This window comes from Rhinoderma darwinii, chromosome 2 (genome assembly GCF_050947455.1).
Source record: "Rhinoderma darwinii isolate aRhiDar2 chromosome 2, aRhiDar2.hap1, whole genome shotgun sequence".
Classification (NCBI taxonomy): domain Eukaryota; kingdom Metazoa; phylum Chordata; class Amphibia; order Anura; family Rhinodermatidae; genus Rhinoderma; species Rhinoderma darwinii.
Genome location: NC_134688.1, coordinates 308,347,697 through 308,371,868, shown reverse-complemented (window position 1 = coordinate 308,371,868; position 24,172 = coordinate 308,347,697). Strand labels below are relative to the sequence as shown.

Genomic DNA, 24,172 nt, shown 5'->3' with positions numbered 1-24,172 from the left:
TCTGCTAAATCATACAAACAGTCACACACAGACTATATGTGTACCCTACATGAAACCCTGGCTGCTAGTATGAATTCTCCATGCTTTTATCACCTTAAAACCCACTGTCAATTACCGTCAGGTACTCTGTGCTATATATATATATATATAAATATATATATATATATATGTATCACACAAATCTGACAGAAACTAGTACAGATAATTCTATAAGTTCTACAAGCACTTTATCCTGCAATAATGAGTCCTGTTCAGCAGAATGCCCCCACAGATATCGTCAGCCACGATCACACGTCACAGTCTACAGATTTCGTGTCACACACATCAGCACCATACAGTCTACAGCTTTTTGTCACTTACATCAGCACCACAAAGTCTACAGTTCTTTAGTCACACTGGAAAGCACTGCACAGTCTATCCTTAGTCACCGTTGCGCTCTGCTAAACTCACTACCACACACGCTCTTTTACATTTGTGACCACAAATGTGTAAAAGTCAGACAAACTACACAACCCAATCATTTTGTCTCTGACACAGACGTTGCTGCATCTACCACTTCCTGCTGACAAGGCCACCCAATGGCATCTAGCACCGTCTTCAGATTGTATAAGCATAGCATATAAGTTACGTCCTATTTTCAACTGTGGTATTTAACATGTTGTAGCTTGAAGCATACAGGGTCTGAATAAGAAATGCCTTGGGGACAATGAGCTTTTAGGGTTAAACAATGTTAAACATTTTCTTTCATCGTCCTGTAACATTAGTGAGTGGATAAATAAATACATATAAAAATAAATAAAAATATATCTATTTTGATAAAGAGAGGGCAGTGTTGACATGTACATTTGTTTTTAAAGTTTTTTCGCAAATTTTTATAGATCTCTCCCAACTTCCATACAAATAATTAAGCAACATCTTCGTGTTTCTGTATGAAACAACCAACATCAAGAATATAGAGACAATGAAACAGCTGCCACATTGAGGCAGCTCCTCCATACGGCCTATGAAGCTGATTGTAAACACAGTTAGGCAAACTGCATAATATATTTTTCGTGCTGTTTTATGCTGCCCTTATCTAGAGTAGTATATTAATGTGACAGATCCGCTTTAACAATGCCAGGTACAGGGCTCAAAAATAAGGATAGCCTCAGCGCCCCAAAAAGGGATGGCAGAATGATGCCATGTAGTCATAACCACTGATTGGAAAATACAAAGTTCCAGACACATGCCCCTCATAACTGCCTGCAACATATATGGTGCAGCCACATACCCACCATATACAGTGTAGACACATATCCCCCATAAGTGCAACTACCATGCCCACCAATTATTTTGGAATCAGTGGATCTGTTCGAAATTCTGGGCACAGTCTCACTCTCCTGAAATTCCCTGTCCTAAAAGGTCCTGTAAGCTAGAGATCTATCGGGACTTGGAATACTGCAATAATGTCTCCCTTGATTTAGAGTAGACATAATCAGGCTGCCTCCTGCATGTGGGAAGAGACTAGAGCCAGTAGGAGGTGAGTATTCTACAAGAAGGGATGGAGAGTTGGTTTGCATACTTCCAAAGTATGGAAACCAAAGAGACAGCATATGCTCAGTGTGGCATGTAAATTTTTTCAGACATTGGCACCACCTTAGTAACATCCATTTTTATGCATAAATATACTGCTATTGTAAAGTACAGTCCATAGATAAATAGACATGAGCAGACCTCTAATAGACCACCAGAGAGTAGGTCCCTACAAGATCATCATCGACAAACAGACTCCCAATGGATCATCAGAGGTTAGAAGTATCACACTGCTACCGTAGGATAAGTACACTGTGGGTAGGGATTATATGAGACTACCGATGATGTAGTCACTGCTGCATGGAATGACTTTGTGGCATATTTATGTGTAATAATGACAACACTACTACAACATTTTGGCAGTACTATGGGAAAACTACCTAATGAGTAACGACTGCCATAACACAGTTTGCAGGAATCCATGACTGTAATCTGCATTAATTCAATGGACTAAATCAGCCACCTAGCAGCAGCTAGTTGGTTGCGGCAGCTGTCTCCTGATTGGCTGCGGAAAGAATCCTTCCTTTCACCGTCCGCGATTACGTAACAGAAGTATCGCAACAGCGTGGGAATTCCCTTGATGGTTTATAGCTGACCTATAGTTCAACCTATTCTCACTACAGGAGATACCCTGATAGCAGACCTAATCATAAGCAGATAAGGATATACACAAGACAAAACCTGTATCCTTTTATTCAAAGACAAAATCATCAAGGACTGACAAACTTTTTTTTCAATAACAATATGAGTCCTAATTAGAGGTCTAACAAGAAGTGTTGTAACCATAAGCACTTTAAAGGAAAGGTGTCATGAATTTTTTTTATTTTATGAATTTATGTGTTTTTATTTAATAAAATGTTATATGTACTTTATTTTTTCATATAAAATATATTTTTATTAACACTTTTTTAATTCACTGGGGGCTGCCGTGTTTTATTTCATCTGTTTATGTGTCTCTTAACAACACATACACAGATGGAATATGGCAGCTACAGGGCATAGGACATAACAAACGGGAGCCGTCCGTTTTATCCTGTGCTACTGCCGTCTCACTCTGTACTGCGCATGTGTGTGTATGTGTCGGGGTTTTGTGTGTGTGTGTGTGGGTCTATGTGTGGCGCGGTTGCATGTTTGGGTGTGTGTGTGTGTGGGGGGCGCTCGACAGAGCAGCGGTGCTCGCCGGAGCAGCTCTACTTGCCGCTGCTCGACGGAGCAGCGCTGCACTTCGCTGTTCCTTCAAAACAGCTGATTGGCGGCTATGAAGGATCAGCGGCACACAAGCGCCGCTGATCCTTCATAGACACTTATCAGCTGTTTTGAAGGATCAGCAGCGAGCACCACTGCTCCGTCGAGCGCCCCACACACACACACACACAAACATGCAACCGCACTGGACCGTTTTGACTACGTCATAGATTCGTTGGACTACTTCAATGATCTACTTTTTTTTTTTTGTTCCTTTAAATAAAATGGTGAAAGAGGGTTGTGTGGGAGAGTTTTTGTGTCAATAAAATATTTTGTTATGTCTCTGTGTTTTTTTTAAATACTTTATTAGAGCCTTAGTAGTGGCAGTTGTCTGTTTAATGACATCCATTACTAAAGCGGGGCTTAATGTTAGCCAGTAGAAAAGCTAGCACTAATTCCCCATTATTATCTCGGTATCCACCGCCACCAGAGGTATCGGGAAGAGCAGGGTACAATCCAGTACCTGACCATCGGTAGTGATGGTCGGGCACTGGAGCGGCCGCAGGCTAGTATTATCAGCCTGGGAAGGACCAAAAACAGTGGCCCTTCCTACCCTGGTAATGCTAGGCTGCGGCTGTTTTATTGTATCTGACTGGTTATAAAAATGTGGGGGGACCCCATGTAATTTTTATTTATTTTTTAAAATGAATAAATTGACAAATACGACGTGGGTCCCCACTTTCATAACCAGCCAGTTGCAATAAAGCAGCCACAGCCTAGCATTACCAGGGTGGGAAGGGTCACTGTTTTTGGCCCTTCCCAGCCTAGTAATACCAGCCTGCGGCCGCCCATCACTGCAGATGGTCGGGTACTGGATCATACCCGGTTCTTCCCGATGCCCCTGGTGGCGGTGGATACCGGGGTAATTATGGGGGGTTACTGCTAGCCTTTTTACTGGCTAACACTAAGCCCCGCCTTAGTAATGGACAACGTCAAACAGACATCTGCCATTACTAAGGTGGTAATAATGTATTAAAAAACAGACATATAACTCCCTGTTCACACAGAGCTTGCTGGCGCTGAATTTGATACGGAAATCGCGTCAGAATCAGCGCCATAAAACCCCTGAAATCTCCTGACATTGATTTCAATGGGAGGCAGGGGCTTTTTTTTCCCGAGTGGCTGCTGACCTTTCACAAGGAAAAAAAAGCAGTGTTTCTTGCGGCTTCCGCCTGTGACCTCTCATTGAAATTTTTTCGGAGGCGTTTTTCGTGGTGTTTTGCCCATGGTTCTTGAAGCTAATTTCAATGGCCGCGGACGAAAACTGCCGCACAAACAGCGGAAAACCCATGCTGATGTTGCATAATAAGTTTATTTTCATTAGGATACTCCAAGATAGCATCTCTTAGAAAACCTTCAAATATTTTACCTGCAATGGAGGTTAAACTTGCAGGCCTATAGTTTCCGGTCTTCATTTTTTTCCCCATTTTAGAAATTGATACCGCATTTGCTATGCACCAGTCCTGTGTAACAGACCTTGTCATTTTAGAATCCTTAAATATTAGAAATAAGGGTAAGACCCCACGTAGTGAGGGGTGAATGCAGCCGAAACCACTCCCGCATGCAATGGCCAATGGCCGCACGATTGTGCCGGTAATACCTGGTAAAATCGTGCGGTCATAGGCCTCTGCAAGTGAGTCGTGCTTTGGCTAGCCCTGTACTTAATTCCCGCATCCGGACTAGCTTATTTGTCTATTTTAGTGCTTTTAAGGCTTCTTACTGGGATAAGCAGGTGTCATTTAATGGAAAATTTACTTTGCCCCTAATCATGTCACCTGTCATTGGATTTTCATGTGTAAATAAAGTAGTTTTAAAGGCATTCAATACATTGGATTTTTCCTCATCCTCCCCCACCATGACACCCAAATTATTTTTGAGAGGGCCAACACTTTCAGTGTTCTATTACTTATTGTTTATGTATTTGAAAATGTACTTTTTTTGGGCAACAAGTCTATCTGTTTCAATCTGTTTTAATGGGAGCCTCGGAGAGCTACCCCAGTGCCAAAGTCCTCTGGAAAAACATCAGGTAACGGTTGACCCAGGGATTCTAGCCAGTGGGGAAGCCCTTGACGTCACTGTCTATATATGGATAGTAATGTCAGGGGCTTTCAACTACGGATTCCCAGCCAGAGCATCGGTAGTGCTCTGGACGGGAACATAAAGACTGAGAAAGCCCCTGACGTCACTGTCCATATATGGACAGTGCGGTCAGAGGCTTTCAACAATGGAGTCTCCGGCTGGAGCATAGGTAGCTCTCTGGCCGGCAACTCCGAGACTCAAGAAGCCCTGTGTCATATGTCACATGATTGACATGTGACTCCTGACTGGTGGTTTAGCGATTCATCACAGGTGAATGTGGAAAATTTCTATGTCCGGCAAACCTGGCAAATGCAACACGAAGCTGGAACCTGGCAACTCATTTGCATATATAGCAGCATAAATAAACTAATTTTTAAGATTCAAAATTTACAGTGTCATTGAAAAATAATTTTGTTCAATTCTTAAGTGCAAACAACTTTATTTATACAATATAAAATATTTAGAGTAGAAAATGTAGGTGACTTATTAATCAAAATTGTCCAAGTATTCTTCAAGTCTTTATACATATTCTTCATAGTTACTTTCCCATTTCTGTGGCATAATTTTTTTTAACTACCATTCCAGCCTCTTCACACATTGTACAAATATTATTGACCCTTTTAATGACCTATACTTGCCTTATCACTTAAGTCCTTTTAGATATGTTATTTAATTAGCTTGCATGATACATAATCTTCTAGCAAGAAGTCTTATGGTATAACCCTCGAGTACATAAAACATTGCAGGAAGAAGTATGAGAGCTATATAGGCAAGCTGCATGATGACAAATACAAACAATGCATAATGGATAGATTAACTGTCAGTGTTTAGAAGAATCAATACTACAAATAAGCGATAGGCAGGGTCCGTGAAGGTTGGATAGACATGTGATTGATTTAGTCATCAAGAAAGCTACTATAGATTAGTTTTCCTACAAGGATTTGCCAGTGGAAATATTTCACTTGCATTGTTCATTTTAAGCTCTGTTGACACTTGTGTTGTGTTCCATTTGGTCAGGGTTCCGGCTATTTTTGCCACCAAAACCAACAGAACCCCATTGGACTGTACTTTATTGTAAGTTGATACGATCTGTCAGGACTTCTTTAAACAGGATCCATTTAAAAACATGAACCATAGAAACGATGACAGTAGTGTAAAGAGAACTTTAGGGCTCGTGCACATGGCTGTATTATGGCTCCATACGATTTCAACGGAAAAAAAAATCTTGGCTTATTCCATTAGACTGTATGCATCAAGGTATTCTTCCCTAGAAGCATTGTATGGCAGTGCACGAAGGCTATACAGCTCCGTACGACAGGAAGAATAGGTGGTTTTACATGTAAACTTCATATCACAGGTTTAGAATAATGGTTAACATTTTCAGAAATGTGTGAATTTTGAACCAGTCGTATGGTAATAAGAATGTAGATATTTCAGACGCTCTACTCAGGACAGATTTCTGAATGTGACACGGTTCTGAAGCTGGAGTTGGAAGATCCTGAAAGCTGTCGCAGAAGGCTGGCTTCACGGCTTCATATCTATTTAACAGATGAGATACTTTTTCTTTTAAAAGGAGATGCAGCTTGTTTGTCACAGAGGTACGACATATTTCTCAATGCCTAATAACAAAATATTGTCTTAAAAAAAGTGAAAGGTCAGCCCCGGCACAGAATTTGTGCTTATTTTAGGACAGACATTTATCCTGAGCTATGTGACATTTCAAGAATAGGTCACAGACATCGCTCAAATTAGTTTTTATATGGCACCAAGCTATTCCTTAGCGACAATATTGATTAATCTGCTCAGTGGGTCTAAGACAAAAAAAGTTAAAAAATTAAGGGATTCTGAATTCCATTTCTTTGTTTCTAAAATTGTACAAACACATTCAGTATATTAGCACAGAATGATTATGGCCTTGAAAGTATTCTGCTGCCTTTTTCAGTCAGTCTTAAGGTGGCCTTTGTGCATATATAATTTTACAACTCTTAGGTCTAGTGGGAAACAGCATGACGCCTAATTTATAGCATCCTAAGATCTCAAATAGAGCAGAGTTTCTTATTTAGCATATGCAGTCAAGCTCAGCACTTGGTCTTCCATTTTTATAAACTGTAGTTTTTTTAAGCTCCTTTTGCAGATAAAGGTTTGCGTAGTCTGTATTATTTGTAAGGCCGTAAGAAGGCTGAAACTTTAGAGCGTAAGAGTTTGATGAATGACCGAGGTAACATTTCCTTATGTTTCTCTGTGTATTTGAAGTAATTTTGAGGATGTGCAAGGACCTCAAAAAATGCCTTAATCAGTTTTTTATCCTGAAGAAAATAAGATAATTATGTAAATAACATGGTTAATTAAAAATATCATCAGATAATTATAAGACAATACTATTAGTGTCCCTTCACACGTTCCTATGTGGTGCGGTTAAAACTGAATCGAAAAACCGCATGCAAAAACAGCATGCATTTTTACCGTGACTTGGTGCATATTTCTATGCGGTTGCATTTTTTACAGCAACCCCATAGAAAAACACACCAAACTTGGTAAAAACGCATGCGGCTTTCAGATGCGGTCTTAACCACACCTCAACCTCAATGTCTAAATGGACCCTAAAGCCTTTTTCTATAGTTATAGTTATATTTCAATACAGTACAGATTTAAATGTCCAGAATGATAGGTTAACAAACTAGTAGATCGCTACAAATTGTTAGTGTACATTTGAACCTTAACGGAACAACTATCCGCATATTAGTGAACTGCATATTAGAGCAAGAGTGCTCCAACAGCAGAGCAGAACAGTCTCTTTGTCGCAACCTGTCTCCACTCAGATGTGTAAAGCATACAAAATGAATTCAACACTTAAAGGGTAGGAACACACTAGGCGTAAACACTGCGGATTTTCCGCAACGGATTCATTGCGGAAAATCCGAAGCGTATTACAGTAGCAGCAGTGTGGGTGAGATTTCAACAAATATCATCCCCACACAGCGGGAAAAAAACGCCAAAAAATGCACATAAATTGACCTGCGATGCGGTTTCTTCAGCCGTAGCATGTCAATTAATGCTGCGGAATCCTGGGAGGCAGCGGGAACAGAGAAAGATAGAAAGGGGTTTAGGGGGCCCTGTTCTAGAGATAGGTGCAGGCAGGGCCGGCCTTAGGTTGGATGGCGCCCTGTGCGGGACTCTATTGCCGCCCTTCACAAACCAAAAATGAACCACATATATAGAACACGCACATACTGGAACATATATACTGTACATACCTAAAGGGAGATATTTAGACATACAATCAAATATACATACACACATTCTGGAATATATACATACATACATACATACAGGTAAATATATAGAAGTACAGACAGACATATATACACACCCACCGGAAGATAAATAGACAGGAACATATACAAATACATAAAAGGCACATATATACAAGCACAAAGACACATTCACAAATAGACCCATATATACCCACACAGGCACATATAATGTAGAAAATTTCACATGCAGTCCTATGTGGCACCACAGATAACACAGTGATGACTCTCTGAGTACAGATAATGTAGTAGATGTTACCTACAGTCTTATGTAACACTACAGATAACACAGTGATAATTCTCTAAGTACAGATAATGTCTGAAATGCTAACTATACCCACGGGCACATATACACACACATAGAGGCATATATATATGTGTGTGTGTGTGTGTGTGTGTGTGTGTGTGAGTGTGTGTGAGTGTGTGTGTGTGTGTGTGTGTATGTGTGTGTGTGTGTGTGTGTGTGTGCGTGTATGTATGTACTTTAAAAATATTATTTCCATTAATTAATTGCCATGAATTGGTTAAAGTTTTATAGATTATTATATATGAAAATGTGGTATTTCCCTTAAGGGCAGCAGAGTATATAAGGGACAGCAGGGTATATAAGGGGCAGCAGAGTATATAAGAGGCAGCAGGGTATATAAGGGGCAGCAGAGTATATAAGGGGAAGCAGAGTATATATGAGGGGCAGCAAAGTATATAAGGGGTAGCAGAGTATATAGGGACAGCAGAGTATATAGGGGCAGTAGCGTATATAAGGGGCAGCATGGTATAGAGGAGACAGCAGGGTATATAGGAGCCAGCAGGGTATATAGGGGCAGTAGGGTATATAGGGGCAGCAGGGTATATAATGGGCCGCAGAGTATATAAGGGCAGCAGAGTATATAAGGGGCATCAGAGAATATAAGGAGCAGCAGGGTATACAATGGGTAGCAGGCTATATAGGGGCAGCAGGGTATATAGGGGCAGCAGGGTATATAAGGGGCAGCAGGGTATATAGGAGGCAGCAGGGTATATAAGGGGCAGTCGGGTTTATAGAGGCAACAGGGTATATTAGGGGCAGCAGGGTATATAGGGGAAGCAGGGTTTATAAGGGACAGCAGGGTATATAAGGGGCAGCAGGTTATATAGTGGGCAACAGGGTATATAGGGGCAGCACAGATATCTTCATTTTATCTGTTCTACTTTCATATTGAACACACACTTTTACAAAGAGACATAAGCACATGCAGGCCATACACACACACACACACACACACACACACACACACACACACACACACTCACTCACACACACGCATATACTGTAACATATACACATACGAACACAGAGACACATACTGTATACACACACATATACACACAGAGACACACACACAAACACATACTGTATACACACACAGAGACAAATACCGTTTACACATATACACACAGACACACATATAAACTTACCATCTATCCTTTCTGACCGGATTACAGGTTTCTTGCCAGACGGGCTCTGGGCGGAGCTACCTCCTCTGCTCTCGCTCCTCGGCTCTTATTTACTCTGTGTGTTTAACTAAGAGCAGAGGACAGAGTAGAGGCAGAGCCCAGTGGCGCCCCCTACATGCTGGGTGGGTGCAGCACCCTGTGCACTCACACAGGTCGCACACCCCTAAGGCCGGCCCTGGGTGTGGGTCTCAGAGGTGGGACCCGCATCTATCTGATATTTATGGCATATCCTGTGGATATGCCATAAATGTCCCTGATGGGCAAACCACTTTAAAGACATTTCCCAACTTCAACATTTATGGCATTCTCCTGGCAGATTGTATGGACTGTGAAATATTGTACTTTAAAGCCACTGATCCCGATGCCAAGTGTATGCCCTCACAGCCTATATAAAATAGCAGCATATAAATTACCATGATTTTTTTTATTTTAATATGATTAGTTTTCTGAACACACACTGTACTTTTTTTCCTACCTAAACATAGTTTTTCAAATGACAATATTATAAAAGAAGAATTTTGTACACGTTGGACAGGTAGTAATCTATAAAGAAATTTACCTTCAAAATTTCTTGGTGGTTTTCTGATGAATATAATCTTCCATCCCGCACAATGTCCTCAACTAACTGTTCATAGTCCTCTAAAGCAAACAAGCAGGATGGCTGCATTTTAATGTATGCAATAATATATATATATATATATATATATATATACACACAAACACAACAAAATTCTACCATCACATTTTTCTTACCATCATATGTCACATATGGCACCTGGAAACCACGAGCACTGTTGACCTCATTGCTTTTAAAGTGGACCCAGAGTTTACGTGAACGTGCTGTAAAGGCAATTGGTCGTTCATACGTCTGACAAGTCTCGTACGTGGTGATGGAGGAAGGGGAAGCTGAATAAGAGAATAAAAAATTAACCATATGTATTTCATTATACTTGCTAGATCGTAAGGCTACATTCACAAGACGGTGTAAAAAATGGCCAATAAAAACTGATCAACTGTCAGTTTTTTATGGCAATTCTGCATCATTGTCTTCAAATTTTCATCCATTTTCAGTCCATCTGTCTGTTTTTAATGACTGTTTGTCATCGGTTTTTCATGGTCGTTAAAAAAAAAAGAATGGGCTTCATTTGTTAGAGTGTTTTTGCCCCAATCCCCTGAAAACACCACAGTGCCCATGTATATAGTGCCGAAATGTCCCTGTAGATAGTGTCATAGTGCCCACTGTAGGTAGTGCCCACATAATGCCACAATGCCCACATAGTGCCACAGTGCCCACTGTAGATAGTGTCACAGTGTCCACATATAAAGCGACATAGTGCCCACATATAAAGTGCCATTTCTCACATAGTGCCACAGTGCCCACTGTAGATACTGCCACAGGGCCGACATATAAAGTGACAAGGTGCCATAGTGTCCACATTTAAAGTGCCAGTGCCAACATAGTGCCACAGTGCCCACTGTAGATGGCACCCCCCTGTAGGTAGCTCCAACCATCCTCTGTGGATAGCACCCCTTGTAGAATCAACACACCCTGTAGATAGCACCAACCCCCTGTAGATAGCACCTCCCTGTAGATAGCACCACCCTCGTAAATGTCACCCCCTGTAGATAGCGCTGTAGCGCCCTGTAGGAGCGAAATCCCTCTGGTCGGGGATTCTGCTCCTAAAGGGAGCCACTGTTGTCTCTGTCCATATATGGACAGTAATGTCAGTGGCTCCGTCTAAGAGAAGAATCCCCTGCCAGAGCATCGGTAGCGCTTTGGCCTGGGATTCCGCTCCAGGAGTAGCCCCTGACGTCACTGTCGATATATGGATAGTGACTCCAGGGGCATCGACAGTAGTGGAATCTCCGGCCAGAGCGTCGAAAATGCTCTGGCAGGGGATTCTGCTCATAGAGGGAGCCCCTGACATCACTGTCCATATATATACAGAGACCTCAGGGGCACCCTCTAGAAGCGGGCTCTGGCCGGGGATTCCGCTCCTACATTGAGCTACAGCTGCACTATCTACAGGGGGGGCATCTATGAGGGGTGGTGCTATCTACAGGGGGTGCCATCTACTGGAGGGGTGCCATCTATGGGGGTGCCATCTATGGGCGGTGCCATCTCTGGGGAGGGGTGGTGCTATCTACAGAGGGGTTGGCGCTATCTACAGGGGGGTGCAATCTACATGGGGGGTTCTATCTACAGGGGGGTCAGAGTGAGCCCCTGACATCCCTGTCCATATATGGACAGTGACGACAAGGGCTTTCCCAAGACAAGAGTCCCCGGCCAGAGATGTTGTGATGCTCTGGCCGGGGACTCCATAGTTTAAAGCCTTGACTTCACTGCCCAAATATGGACAGTAATGTCAATGGCTTACCCAAGCTCAGCGCTCCAAGTAATTCTGTGTCCGGGGAGTCCTCGGCCAGGATTAGTTTTTACTGACCTACAAGGATTGATTCCTGAAAAACAACTGATCCATTGAGTTCTACGGAAGCTGTCGGGCTGCGAAAATAGCCAAAAATAAGACATGTCCTATTTTTTGACGGCTAGTATTCTTGGACCGTTAAAAAAACGGCCGTGTGAATACACCCATAGAACGTCACACGACAGTTTTTCACTGTCGTGTGAATGTAGCCTAAGGGTGTGGGGGAGAGTTCCCCCCCTTAAAGGGTACTTTGCTGTTTAAATTGTATGTGTATATATGCAACAATATATATATATTTTTTTATTTTTATTTTTTATTGTGAGTGCCGCAACTTAGTGATGCATATTCGTGCTACTATGCTGTTTTGTTTTCTCAATTTGTCATTCTGGAGGAGAAGTTGCCAGTCTGGCCTGTATACTGTGTTGTGTTGTGCTGCTGTTATGTTAATGCACTGTAACATATACTTTAATTTGTACAAGTATGATGATGGTCGGCTTGCTGGAACCTAAATTTTAGGTGCTGGGAGGAGCATTCCAGATGTCATTTTGACTGCATTCCTACAGCATAGCAGCGCCAGGATGACTTGCTGAATGTAGGGGTAAAGCTTGCAGTGTTTCCGCCAAATTAATGTTCTGTGTTTGAGAGGAAGATTGGAGAGAAACTGAGCAGTGTCACGAGAGAGAGAATTGCTGTGCCAGTCACCTGCCTGAGCCATGTCTAAAACTTGTACCTTTCATAGTGAAGGTTTGTTGTTGTTTTCCTGGTGTGGCCATTTGTGCTGAGAACACCCGCAGAGTAAAGTTTGATTTTGCAATAAATCTCCTGCTTCATACATTTTTGCTGTGACACCCTGCAAGGGCTGTATAACACCCAGGTCCCAACCTTACAATATGAACACTCATTCATTTATTTTACCGCGGTCGTTGTCCCCTTTTCCACCAATCTCTAATGCTATTTATAATACACATTCCTTGTTCCCCTCCACCCCTCAACTCTACACATGTGCAGTTCTCAATTCAGGGCTGGCCAGTCTTCTTTGCCTACCCTTGTGTATTGGCCCTGCCAACAGACTGAACTTTTTTTGCCTTCAAAAATACTGGAAAGCCCGATAGAAACCATGATGGACCCCAATTAAGGCAGGTGTGAACACAGCCTAAGCACTAATACATTTAGGAATGTAAATAACCAGGACTATACTGTATCTAAATTGACATAATTTGGCTCTGTCAGATGCAAAAAACTAAGAATCTTATAATCATTTTATTTAGCACTACATTCTTTTAGTGGATGTGATCAAATTATTATGTCATTTTAGTATTTAGTTAAGTATGCATATAGAGTACATACAGCAGTGTTGCTGAAATAAAATGTAAATTTTTTTTTTTTTTCCTGTGAAATATTTTAGTGAGCAGCCACATACACATCTTTGATCATTTACCATTCTTGCGCATTACAAGGAGGTCTCCACACTCATCTTCGGAGGGTAAGAAGATCTCTGGTACTACTAGTAGAATTTTGCGTTTAGACGGAGGGCTGATATTCCATGTACACTCCACATTAGATGGGTAGTTCCCAGGGTAATTTGGCGACTCTAAAAAACCAGTATATTCTCCCAGTTCTCCACCACAGTATCGGTCTGCAAATTAAATGCAAGGTTGAAAAAGTTTTACAACGGAAATGTAGGAAATATTTTTTTACTCAACTTTCCTAAAGCATTATATTTTGTTCAACTTAAATTCTAGTCTGAAAAAAAAAAAACGTCCCCCCAGAAAACTGCCAACTAGAGTAATCAATAGCAAAAATAGCGAACCTTGGAGTGGAAAAGACCTAAACATGTGCCTAAACTCTGTCAAGGCTATAATACAGATGCAATTTTTAAAAACCATTTGTTCAGTAGAACAATGGACACATTTTCATTTATGTCGCACGGTAAACAGGGTAAATTTAAAATGCAAAAAACCATGGCGGAATTGCTGTTTTTTCCATTCCCAGCCAAAAAAAAGTTAATAAAAGTTAATCAATAAGTTATATGTACCCCAATATTGGTGCCATGGAAAACTCATCCTGCAAAAAAAAAAGAAAAACAAGTCCTCATACAGCTACGTCGACGGAAAAATAAAAAAGTTATGGCTCCTGGAATTCTCAATAGTAAAAATTAAAAAAATCCTGTGATCCGTAACACCAAAATAGGCTTGGTCCATAACCCCGTGCCACTGCAGCCATTTTTCAGTTTTTAATTTTCGTTTTTTTCCTCCCCTGCCTTGAGGGCTTGTTTTTTGCAGGACGAAATGTAGTTTTCAATGTAATTTAATGTACTATACAATGTACTTGGAAACTGAAAGTAAATTTATTGTGGGATGGAATGGGAAAGAGAACAGCGATTCCTCCATTGGTTTTTGGGTTTAGCTTAGACACCATTCACGCGGGTAAAAGTTAAAGATGTTCTGTGGGTCAATATAATTGCGGCGATACGAAATGTATATAGTCTTTTTTTATGATGTACTGTATTTTTCGGACTATAAGACACACCTAACTATAAGACGGACACAGGTTTTAGACAAATGAAAATAGAAAATATTTAATATTTTACTACTTTTACAAAGAAAAAACTATTTGTTAAAAAAAAATTATTATGTTTCACCACATTCTGAGACCCATAACTTTTATATTTTTTCATCAATTGAGCGGTGTGAGGGCTTATTTTTTGCGGGACGAGCTGTAGTTTTTATTGCCACCATTTTTTGGTACGTATGATTTTTTTATCACGTTTTCTTTCATTTTTTTAGTGCTAAGGTGACTAAAAAACAACGATTCTGGGGTTTTGATTTTTTCCTTTTACCCCGTTCTCCGTGCGAACAATGCTATATTGTAATAGTTCGAACTTTTACGGACGCAGCGATAGCAATTTTTTTTAATTACTTTTTTTTTTTTACACTGTGCTTGGGGAAAAATGTGAAAAGGTTTTATTTTTTTAACTTTTAATATTTTTTTACACTCCTGATAATGTATCTAACATTTTATTTACCCATTTTATTAGTTCCCCTAGGGGACTTGAACCAGCAATCGCTGGTGCAATACACTGCAATACATGGATGAGTTACGGAAACAGCGTAACTCCCATAGTAGTGAATGGCAGTTACAGAAGCAGCGTAGCATGCGCGCTACGCTGTTTCCGTAACTACTATTCAGTTCTATGGGAGTTACGGAAACAACGTATCTCAGCGAGTTACGCTATTTTCGTAACTCAACCATTTACGCTGTTTTGGTAGCTACCGAGTTATGGAAACATTGTAGCTCGTGGTGCTACGATGTTTCTGTAACTCCCATTCACTTCTATGGGACTTACGGAAACAGCGTAGCTCAGCAAGCACTTGGCTGTTTCCGTAACTCCCGACTACCTAACCAGGAAATGTCTGGGAGACAGCTTAGCCGAGTAAGATAGAATAGGGTTTATGGGGCCCTGTTCTAGAGATAGGTGCGAGTCCCAGAGGTGGGACCCGCATCTATCTGACATTTATGACATATCCTGCGATAAGTTATAAAGGTTCTTCATGGGAAAACCCCTATAAATGCTGCGGTCACTATTGACCGCGGCATTTAAGTAGTTAAACGGAAAGGAACAGTGCGATCACTGTTTTTGCCCGTTAGAGCAGTGTGTCAGCTGTAAAATATCATCCCTCCCTGCTTCATGAAGTGTCGGCACATCTTGTGTCGGGAAAGGGTTAAGTAAGGAAGAGGTCAGGTGGTCCAGCGCAGACGAGTCCCTTTACTGCCGACTATAAGGCGCAGGGACTTTTTAACAAGATTTATTCTTACTAAAAACTGCGTCTCATAGTCCGAAAAATACGGTACTTTGCAAAGAAAAAACTATTTGTAAAAAAAAAAATGTTGTTGTGCAATATTCTGAGAGCCATAACTGTCTTATTTTTCTGTCAATAGAGTGTTGTGAGGCTTTTGTTTGTTTTTTTGCTGGATGATCGCTTGACCAATGGTACAGTTCACTACAATACCTATGAATTGCAGTGTATTGTAGTTTTTACCAGTTCCTATTAAGCCCTGCCTCTTGATGGAGTTCATGAGTGATAGAGGCTCCCACCCCTTTCTAAAGGCTTAGATCCCGCAGTCGCTATCTCCGATCCCGATCTGTGCTGTGAAGTGTCATACAGCCGGCACCCGCTGGGTGTACAGCAGGCTTAACCTGTGAGCCCGGTACATACTGCCCCCAAACGACTATGAAGTTCAGTTACGTCATATGTCGGTAAGGGGTTGAGGGGTTAAGCAAGAATGAGGGAAAATATGAAGACTATTAGTTGGCCTTGCAGATGATTCTGTTACAGAAAACAAAAATCACAATCCCTCCTTAGGCAGCTGTAGATGTGTATTAGATTTTGCGTGCAACCTGCAGATTTTATAAAATACTAGATGGATTTTATGGTCGCTGAAGAAGTTTCTGAACATTTATAGAGAGCCTGCAGGCACTCAATGGGTACTAGAGGATTCTGGAATGTGGGAAAAATACCATTGTCCCCTAATAAGATTTGTTACACAGTTTTATATAATCACATGTACTACTTATTGATTCCAAAAATTTAGGTAAGTCTAAACTACATTTTAAATTCAACAGAATGTAATTTAGACATTGGGTGCCCAACCTTTTGCATAAGAATATGTCAGAATACTCTAAAGAGCTGCATTTTCCCATGCACAGAAAACGGATTCCAAGGACTAACAGTTTTCCATATGTTGCTATTAGATAATACTTTAATAATCAATACATTTTAACCTCAGGCTCATATTCTGTTGTAACTACCAATTACTGATACTACAAGGTCCTCAAAATAATAATAATAATAATAATAATAATGTTTTTGGCACGCAAGAAATTCTAAATTGCTGACTTGAAATCATTTTGTGTTTCTTTCTACCCGCAAGGTATAACGTTTATTTATTCTAAATACAATGTGTATATCTAATGTATAGTGAAATGGTACCAATGCATTTGTTAAATTTTTATAATCCTTTCAATTAAGGGTTTGCAGTCCCTTCCCCATTAACTCCTTTGTTGGGTTACATCTCCTTTTAATCCACCCCCATGACCTTCTTGCTGTCCCGCTATGTCCCCTCACTCTTGCACTGGGCGACACTGGTGGAGCCATCAAAGTCCGTGCTGGAATTTCCTGGACATGCAATACAGAAGTTCTGCCGGAATTCTGGTTGGTAAAAGCCAATGATACAGCGAATACATCGATGTAGAGTTGTATTATAATAATGGCCTGGTGAACATTGAACTGAAGAAGAGGAAAAAAAAGTAACTGTTAGTAACTCCTCAAAAGGACAGAATAAGAGAATATTATAAAAAAGGGATGAATACTGTTAAATTATGAAGTATATAAAAACTTATATAAAAGATGGTTGATTAACCCATGCCAAACAAGGCAGAGAATACATGAAATCAAGTAAACAAGTAAGAATAAAAATGTAATCAAGTAGTTTCATTTTATGTTTAGTTGATTTCTTACCCTTGGTCTCACAGTCTTGAAAAGATGTGGCACCTTCATGTTTGGTATTTAGTCCACCTCCACAAAAGATACATTGGGTCCGCCCAGCTTCTGGTTGATACATACCACGTGGACATAACTGACATGGTTTGTACCCATCTAGAGAGAAATGTGCTGGAGGACATTGACCTGCAAATAATAGTTTTACCATTTTTGTTAGCTTTTTAATGATGAAAAACTACTGTAGGTCCAAAAGGAAAACAGACCGCTTCTATATAAATATTTAAAAGACGTGTTCAAGATAAGCATTATGATTGTCTACCATGTAGAAAACAAGCATCTGCTATTTACATATAATAATCCTTGACAATAATTTTGCATTGTTTATACATTACAGCTTTAAAGGGATTGTCTTGCTTAGCAAACCCATTTACGGAAAACCCTTAGGCCTTATTCACACGAATATGTTTAACGTCCCTGATACACGTCACACGGACCTATGTTAGTCAATGGGGTCATTCAGACAGTCCGTGATTTTCACGCAGCGTATGTCCGACTTGCGACTCACGACTTGCCCATTTTTCGCACATCACGCACCCATTGAAGTCAATGGGCGCGTGAAAATCCTGCGAAGCACACGGAAGCACTTCCGTGTGTCGCGCGTGATTCGCACAACAGTAGATAAAGAAATGAAGGAAAAAATAAAACCACTTCCTTCATTTCTTTTTCTAAACATCAAAACCGCGTGTCATAAGGATTGCATATGTGTGAAAATCACGCGGCCATGCAGCAAACACTGATGACACACGGAACTGCAATGCGCAAAAAACGCAGCTTTTTTTGCGTTTGCAAAACACACAATTTCATGTGAATAAGGCCTAAAGGTGCATTCACACATGGCAGATTTTGTTACAGAAATTTCTGCAACTGAAAATTTCTTTCATTTATGTGAATGGAACTCGCAGAAATCTGTACAACTGGCAGCAGAAACAAGCCCATTCAGTTGAATCAAACTGATTTTTAATCACAGTAATTTCTGTAAAAAAATCTGCTGTGTGTGTATCCACCCTAACAGCAGATTCTGAGATAATAGATGGGGGTCCCATTTTCAGGATCTATTAAGGGGGTTTTACACAGGACGATTATCGGGAAGACTAGCCTTAATATAACGCTCGTTGACGATAATTGCCCTGTGTAAAAAGGGCAGAGATCAAGAGATGAACGAGCAAACGCTGAATCATCTGCTGGTCGTATCGTTTTAAAAAAGGAAAAGATTATCGTTGTCGGCAGCACATCTCCCTGCTCTGCGGCATAATAATAATGAAACGGGACGAGCGATCGGAGTAACGATGGCTCATCCCCATCCATAGCTCAGTGTGACAGGAGCAAGTGAGCACCGAACAACAATGTCTCGTTGATCGACGCTCGCTGCACCGGCCAAGTGTCAGCAGGTGTAAAAGGGCCTTTAGCCAGAACAGAGGACAGCTAGAAAGAGCGTCTCTCACTCTGGAGGACCTAACATGTTCATGCATTATATAGAGAGCCCATTTAAATCAATAGGAACTGTGATATTTCATCATTTACACTGTGATTGCAATATTTTTTAATGTTTTAGTGAAATACACATTACATTTTACACAGCCAGTTTTATATGCACTATTATTTTTTGATAATTCATGTTGTCTCTGAGTTGTTTTGTACACCCAGCATATGGAATTTTTAGAGGCTGTAAAAATATTTTTGTAATTTGAGATTAATAAGTGCATATATCTTTAAATTATGAAAACAAAGGGAAGCTGTCAGTCAAATATGTAATCCGATCTGGAGGCAGCATGTTATAGAGCAGGAGTAGCAGAGAAGATTATTATATTGTTAGTGTGGGAAAAGATTTGATATAACTTGTATTTTTATTTATGTAAATCATTGCTCTTTCTATGCTTAGCAGTCCAGTGGGCAGTCCTGTCCTGTTATAGACAGCCTTCCTCGTATTGCTGTACTTACAGAGATGGCTGTCAATCACTGAGTAGGACCATGCGCTGGACTCCTAAGCCCAGAATGAGCAAAGATTTAAATGACTAAATAACACTAAATATTTTCCCATATATATCAATGTGCTCAGTTCCTCCTGCTCTACAACATGCTGCTAAAATATCATACCGCATGTTCAATATGACAGCTTTCCCTTAATAAAAACATTTTCCCCCATGAAACGTAATGTGTTATACGTCATTACAGTAACTATTGGCTCTGGTAAGTCTTGATCCTTCATATAACATTAGAAGTTTGATTCTTTCATTTTACCTCCACAAGCTGATATACTGGTAGCTCCTGCTGGACCTATAGCTTCAGTTCCAGGACACAGGTCACATAAAAGTTGTCCCTCTTTCTCTTGGTAGGTACCTTGAGGACATGGTTGACATTGATCCATTTGGCCATGGTAGTATGTGCCAGGGGGACAGCTGGCTGAGGTGCACGTAGACGGGGTAATTTGAAACAAATGCAAGGAAAATATAACAGTTGCATTCCAGTGTTATTAAGTATTACGTAAATTATTTTTTAATTAAAATACATTTTAATAGAAAACACACAAGGGCATATAGTTCTATTATGGGTGGCAGCCAAGTGCCCAGTCCAATAGGGGAGCTTATACATGACCCATGACCCTTGTCAAGGATACAAAAGACAAGGAATAAATCAAGGATGTACTGAAGAATCCAATATACAGAAGCATGAAATGGACCTTATATTGCGGAAAAAATAATGTACGAGGCTTACTGTATATTAATGAGAGATGCAAAGTGTTAATCTTCCATAGTTGGAGTCGCTGCTTGTTTGTGGCACTCTGTTTTAGCTCATAGAAGGGGGTCCTGAGTGGGGAATCCTCATAGGGCATATGGATCGGGGTTGTACTCATAGGACAACCCCTTTAACTGAGATTCCTATAATGCAAATTATGCAATTGTGTCTGCGGCAGTGCCATCGAGGAAATGTAGTGCTTTCTCCTTTGCCAGATTACTGTACAATGCATGGTGTAAATTACACACTTACCACAATGTAAATCAATAGAACAAGCTCTCTACAAACAGTGAGCCAGTGGAGGATAATGTAAAGGTCCTTTTAAAATGATTGCCGATCAATGAGGCAGTTTATTGATCGGCGCTCGTTTGCTCTTTCTCAAAGAGCTAAGATTGGTTATGTATGTGAATGAGTGATAGTTACTACGATCGCTCGTCCCAATGCATTTGCATTATGTCGGTAGCACATCTCCCTGTTTACACAGGGAGATGTGCTGCCATCAACAGTAAAATTTATTGCTGTATAAAAGATGCGATCAGCTGATGAACAAACATTTCCCCGTTCATCGGCTGATCGTTGCGCCGTTTACACAGGAGTGTTCATATGAAAGCTCGTTTGCCCGATTATTGGCCTGTGTAAAAGGACCTTAAGTTTTAAATGAGCAGAAACGATAACAGATGTTATGACTCTGAATTTGCTACGCTATCTCGGCCGATTCTGCGATGGTGGCCCCCAACAGATCCTCCAATGCAGATGTGAATGAGGCCTAAGTTGTAACTAGCATATAATACAGTGAGAGTTTTTCATAGCAACAAAAAAAAAAAAGCATTATAATGTTATACTAGTATCCTTACCACATTTGCCCCACATACGTTGCTGGCCAGGAAGACAGTTTTCTACTCTTTCCGTTCCTGTGAGTCCTTTCTGAGCTACCTCATACTCCATAGATGCTAAACGGATTACAAATCGCTCCTGATTGATAGACTTTCTCAAAGACTTCAATATGGATTTAATCTTCCGTTCCAGACGCTGACGGAGACAAGTAATCCCACAGTTTGCTGTAGAAGAGACAACAACCAATCAGTTAATAAAGTACTACAATACACTCAATGACATTACATCTGTGAACAATATCAAATTTACAAATAATAAGAAATTATATTTCACTGCTGTGGGATATTTGGAAGCTTGAACAGCAGTGACAATGGGTACATATACACTTATTATTAATCATTATGTATATATTATTAATATTATTAAATATGCACTGTAGCAATAACAATCATTAAATATTTATTTATTTGTTAAAAATATAAAATAATAACTTAAAGGGGTATTACAGTTACAGAACATAAAGGGAATTTGTTGTACAATGAAAAGTTAAAACATTTTATAACTGGACAGATTGGAAGCAAAAACTTGAGGGTATGTGCAGACACAAAATAAAAAACGTCTGAAAATATGGAGCTGTTTTCAAGGGAAAACAGCTCCTGATTTTCAGACGTATTTTAAGCCACTCGCGTTTTTCGCGGCGTTTATTACGCCCGTTTTTGGAGCGGTTTTCTATAGTCAATGAAAAAAAGCTCTAAAAACGTCCCAAGAATTGACCTGCACTTCTTTTTCGCGGCTGTTTTCTTTTTTACGTGGCCGTTTTTAAAAATGGCCGCGTAAAAAAACAACCTGTTGGAACAGAACACCGTTTTTCCCATTGAAATCAATGGGCAGATGTTTGGAGGCGTACTGCTTCCAATCATTCGGCCATTTTTTGGGCCGTTTGCGGCCCGAAAAACGGCCGAAAATAAGCCGTGTGAACATACCCTTAGAGTTTTTTGTTTGAGATTTCAACAATATTCTATAATACACAAAAAGCTGTCATGCAAACCACAAAAGAAAATGGACAAGCCAACCAGTTACAAACGATGCAAAGCACTAAGACATCTACATATACATTGCTTGTTTAAGTGTTTAACTCAGGCTATGTGTAGATCTTCTGTCTCGAGAGATTTGATGGGAAGAAAAGCATTGCACACAGTGTTATTATACAAAAAAAAACAACTAAATTCTTATACCACAACCTGTAAAGCATTCCATGGAGCAAACGTATGCCATTAAGTTTTCTTTTGCCATTCATGTGATCAATCAAGTGGAGTGCACATGTTAAGGATTGGTACAAATGGCTGTAGGTTGCTGGTTATTATAGTTGGGCCTTGCTTTGGTTGTAATTGTTTCTGGCGGTGGTGTCTATAAGTCTGTGTCCCTCTTGTGATAGTGGTTTTGGTGATTCACCTGTATCATGTCTTCTTTCCCAAAACTGTGTTGGTGTGGTCTGATGTTGCTAGAGCAATTTGACATGGGGCGTGGAATGGAACGGCTGTGGAATGGGTTAGGCATTTGTTAGTCTCCCTCTTTGTTAGGTCAACTCTTAGGGGACACTAGAAGAAAGTTGTGGGAATAAAGTATGCTTACTTCCAATAACATAATGGTAATGGTTTGATCTGTGTGTGATTTTTAGGGGCCATTAGCTTTAATAGGTTTACCGGTTAGGTTTATCTGTTCTGTTTGCGGTTGCCAGAATTTACATTTGACACTGATGGCAGGTATTGCCAACGATGGCAAGTAAAGTAAATTATTTACTTAGCAGTACAATGCACTATGGCAAGTTCGTAGATCAGAATAAAAAAATCCCTGGAATGCTAGGATGCATGTAACTTAATAATTTTCTTTTTGAGGGATTAAATGTTACCAAAATAAAATATTCCTTTTAGGGAGGTAAACTATGGGTTGAGAAAATGAAATTGTTATATCGTATTGTATAAAAAAAAAATCTAGCAGAGCCAAAATCCAGACCAGCAAACACTTCCAAGAAGCAAGGTTGCAAGTACAACCAGCTAGTAAATATTATGTTATAGTCTGCTGTGTCACACTGGCACTAAACGGTGAGCTCTGTTCCGATTCTTCTTCGCCCTAAGAGGGGTACCAGCAGGGACGTAACTAGGAAACACAGCTCCCCCTTGTAGATAGTGCCCTCCTGTAGATTGTGCCATACATTCCCCCCTGTAGATTGTGTCATACAGCCAACCTGTAGATTGTGCCATACAGCCCTCCTGTAGATAGTGCCTCCCCCTTGTAGATAGTGCCCCCACCCCATTGTAGATAGTGCCCCCACACCCTTGTAGAAAGCGCCATACAGCCACCCTTGTAGATAGTGGCCCCACCTCCCCCTTATAGATAGTGCCATACAGCCCCCTTGTAGACAGTGCCCCCACTTCTCCCTTGTAGATAGTGTCAAACAGCCCCCCTGTAGATAGTGGCCCCCACCTCACTCTTGTAGAAGGTGACATACAAGCGCCCCCTTGTAGATAGCGCACCCAAAAAATAATAATTATACTCACCTAGGCATGATCCAGTGACGTCACGTGGCCTGTAGCCTAGTAAATGGCAGAGCTTGGAGATACCTCTCTGCTCTGCCATAGTGTTCAATAGTATCTGCGTCCTAAGGACGCAGATACTATTGAATGTGGCGTCGCTACCGCCATACCATTGATAGTGGTGCCACCAGGCATGGGGGGCCCCCTCATTCCGCAGGCCCGTAGCAGCCGCGTCGGCTGCTACAGCGGTAGTTACGCCACTGGGTACTAGTTTAACCCTGCAATTACTTATATAGAAGGGCTGTGTCATGCAGCACATCATGTGACACAACACTTCTGACTGGCTGTTCAGTTTTGTGATTCACTACTAGCAAGTCTTAACA

The 24,172-nt window shown here is 40.6% G+C and overlaps 1 protein-coding gene across 1 annotated transcript in view; it reads right to left on the bottom strand.

Moving 5' to 3' along the window:
- Positions 1-5,360: 5,360 nt before the first annotated feature.
- Positions 5,361-24,172, bottom strand: part of SCUBE3 (signal peptide, CUB domain and EGF like domain containing 3) — a 127,935-nt gene continuing 109,123 nt past the window's right edge. The window contains exons 16-23 of the mRNA XM_075853524.1: positions 21,276-21,479; positions 19,927-20,088; positions 17,647-17,814; positions 17,254-17,415; positions 13,566-13,763; positions 10,455-10,607; positions 10,261-10,340; positions 5,361-7,202 (exon numbers count right to left, since the gene is read on the bottom strand). Of these exons, the coding sequence (XP_075709639.1) occupies positions 7,053-7,202; positions 10,261-10,340; positions 10,455-10,607; positions 13,566-13,763; positions 17,254-17,415; positions 17,647-17,814; positions 19,927-20,088; positions 21,276-21,479 (1,277 nt within the window). The 3' untranslated portion in view covers positions 5,361-7,052. The remainder of the gene's footprint in view (positions 7,203-10,260; positions 10,341-10,454; positions 10,608-13,565; positions 13,764-17,253; positions 17,416-17,646; positions 17,815-19,926; positions 20,089-21,275; positions 21,480-24,172) is intronic.